General features: G+C 37.3%; 1 protein-coding gene across 1 annotated transcript in view; it reads right to left on the minus strand.

Moving 5' to 3' along the window:
• LOC111089788 overlaps positions 1–433 on the minus strand; it is a 10427-nt gene extending 9994 nt beyond the window's left edge. The window contains exon 1 of the mRNA XM_022402875.1: positions 344–433. Within this exon, the coding sequence (XP_022258583.1) occupies positions 344–346 (3 nt within the window). The 5' untranslated portion in view covers positions 347–433. The remainder of the gene's footprint in view (positions 1–343) is intronic.
• Positions 434–649: the final 216 nt, after the last annotated feature.

The raw sequence follows: 649 nt of genomic DNA on the forward strand, positions 1-649 counted from the left end.
CACCGCCAACTCTTGGGCTACTATTTTATCAACAAATAGTGGGATTGACCGTAACATTATAATTGCCCTCACGGCTGAAAGGGCGAACATGTTTGGTGTGACGGGGATTCGAACCCGCGACCCTCAGATTGCGAGTCGCGTGCCTTAACCACCTGGCCATGCCGGGCCGAACAAAATAATAGGATTGTTATCAATTATTAACGAAATTGGTACATTATTAAACAAATAATAAGATTACCAACAAAACAACAACAAAGTGAAGAAAACATTATAAAATATTGGTAAAACAATACCATTATTAACAAAATAGTAATGATATTAACAGAATAATTACGTCACTTACCATTATGATCCTCAGTAAGATAAAACCAATACTGGCAGCAACATCTACAGCAGCAAAAATCCCCAAAAAGAACACGATCCTCAGAGGAATTCCATCCTGAAGAGAACGGGTTGAAAGTTATTATCCTGAAACGTTTGTTTACCGCTACTGGTCTCTATAGTGATTACAATAAATCTTTAACAAACAGTAGCATATTAAAGAACAACATAAACTCAAGAACATTATTAATAAATAACTTTCCCTTCGTCACATTTGCCTTTACAATCGTGTTGGGCGTGACCTGAATGTTAGCATGCCAGACAGTGA

This window comes from Limulus polyphemus, unplaced genomic scaffold (genome assembly GCF_000517525.1).
Source record: "Limulus polyphemus unplaced genomic scaffold, Limulus_polyphemus-2.1.2 Scaffold7352, whole genome shotgun sequence".
NCBI classification, from domain to species: domain Eukaryota; kingdom Metazoa; phylum Arthropoda; class Merostomata; order Xiphosura; family Limulidae; genus Limulus; species Limulus polyphemus.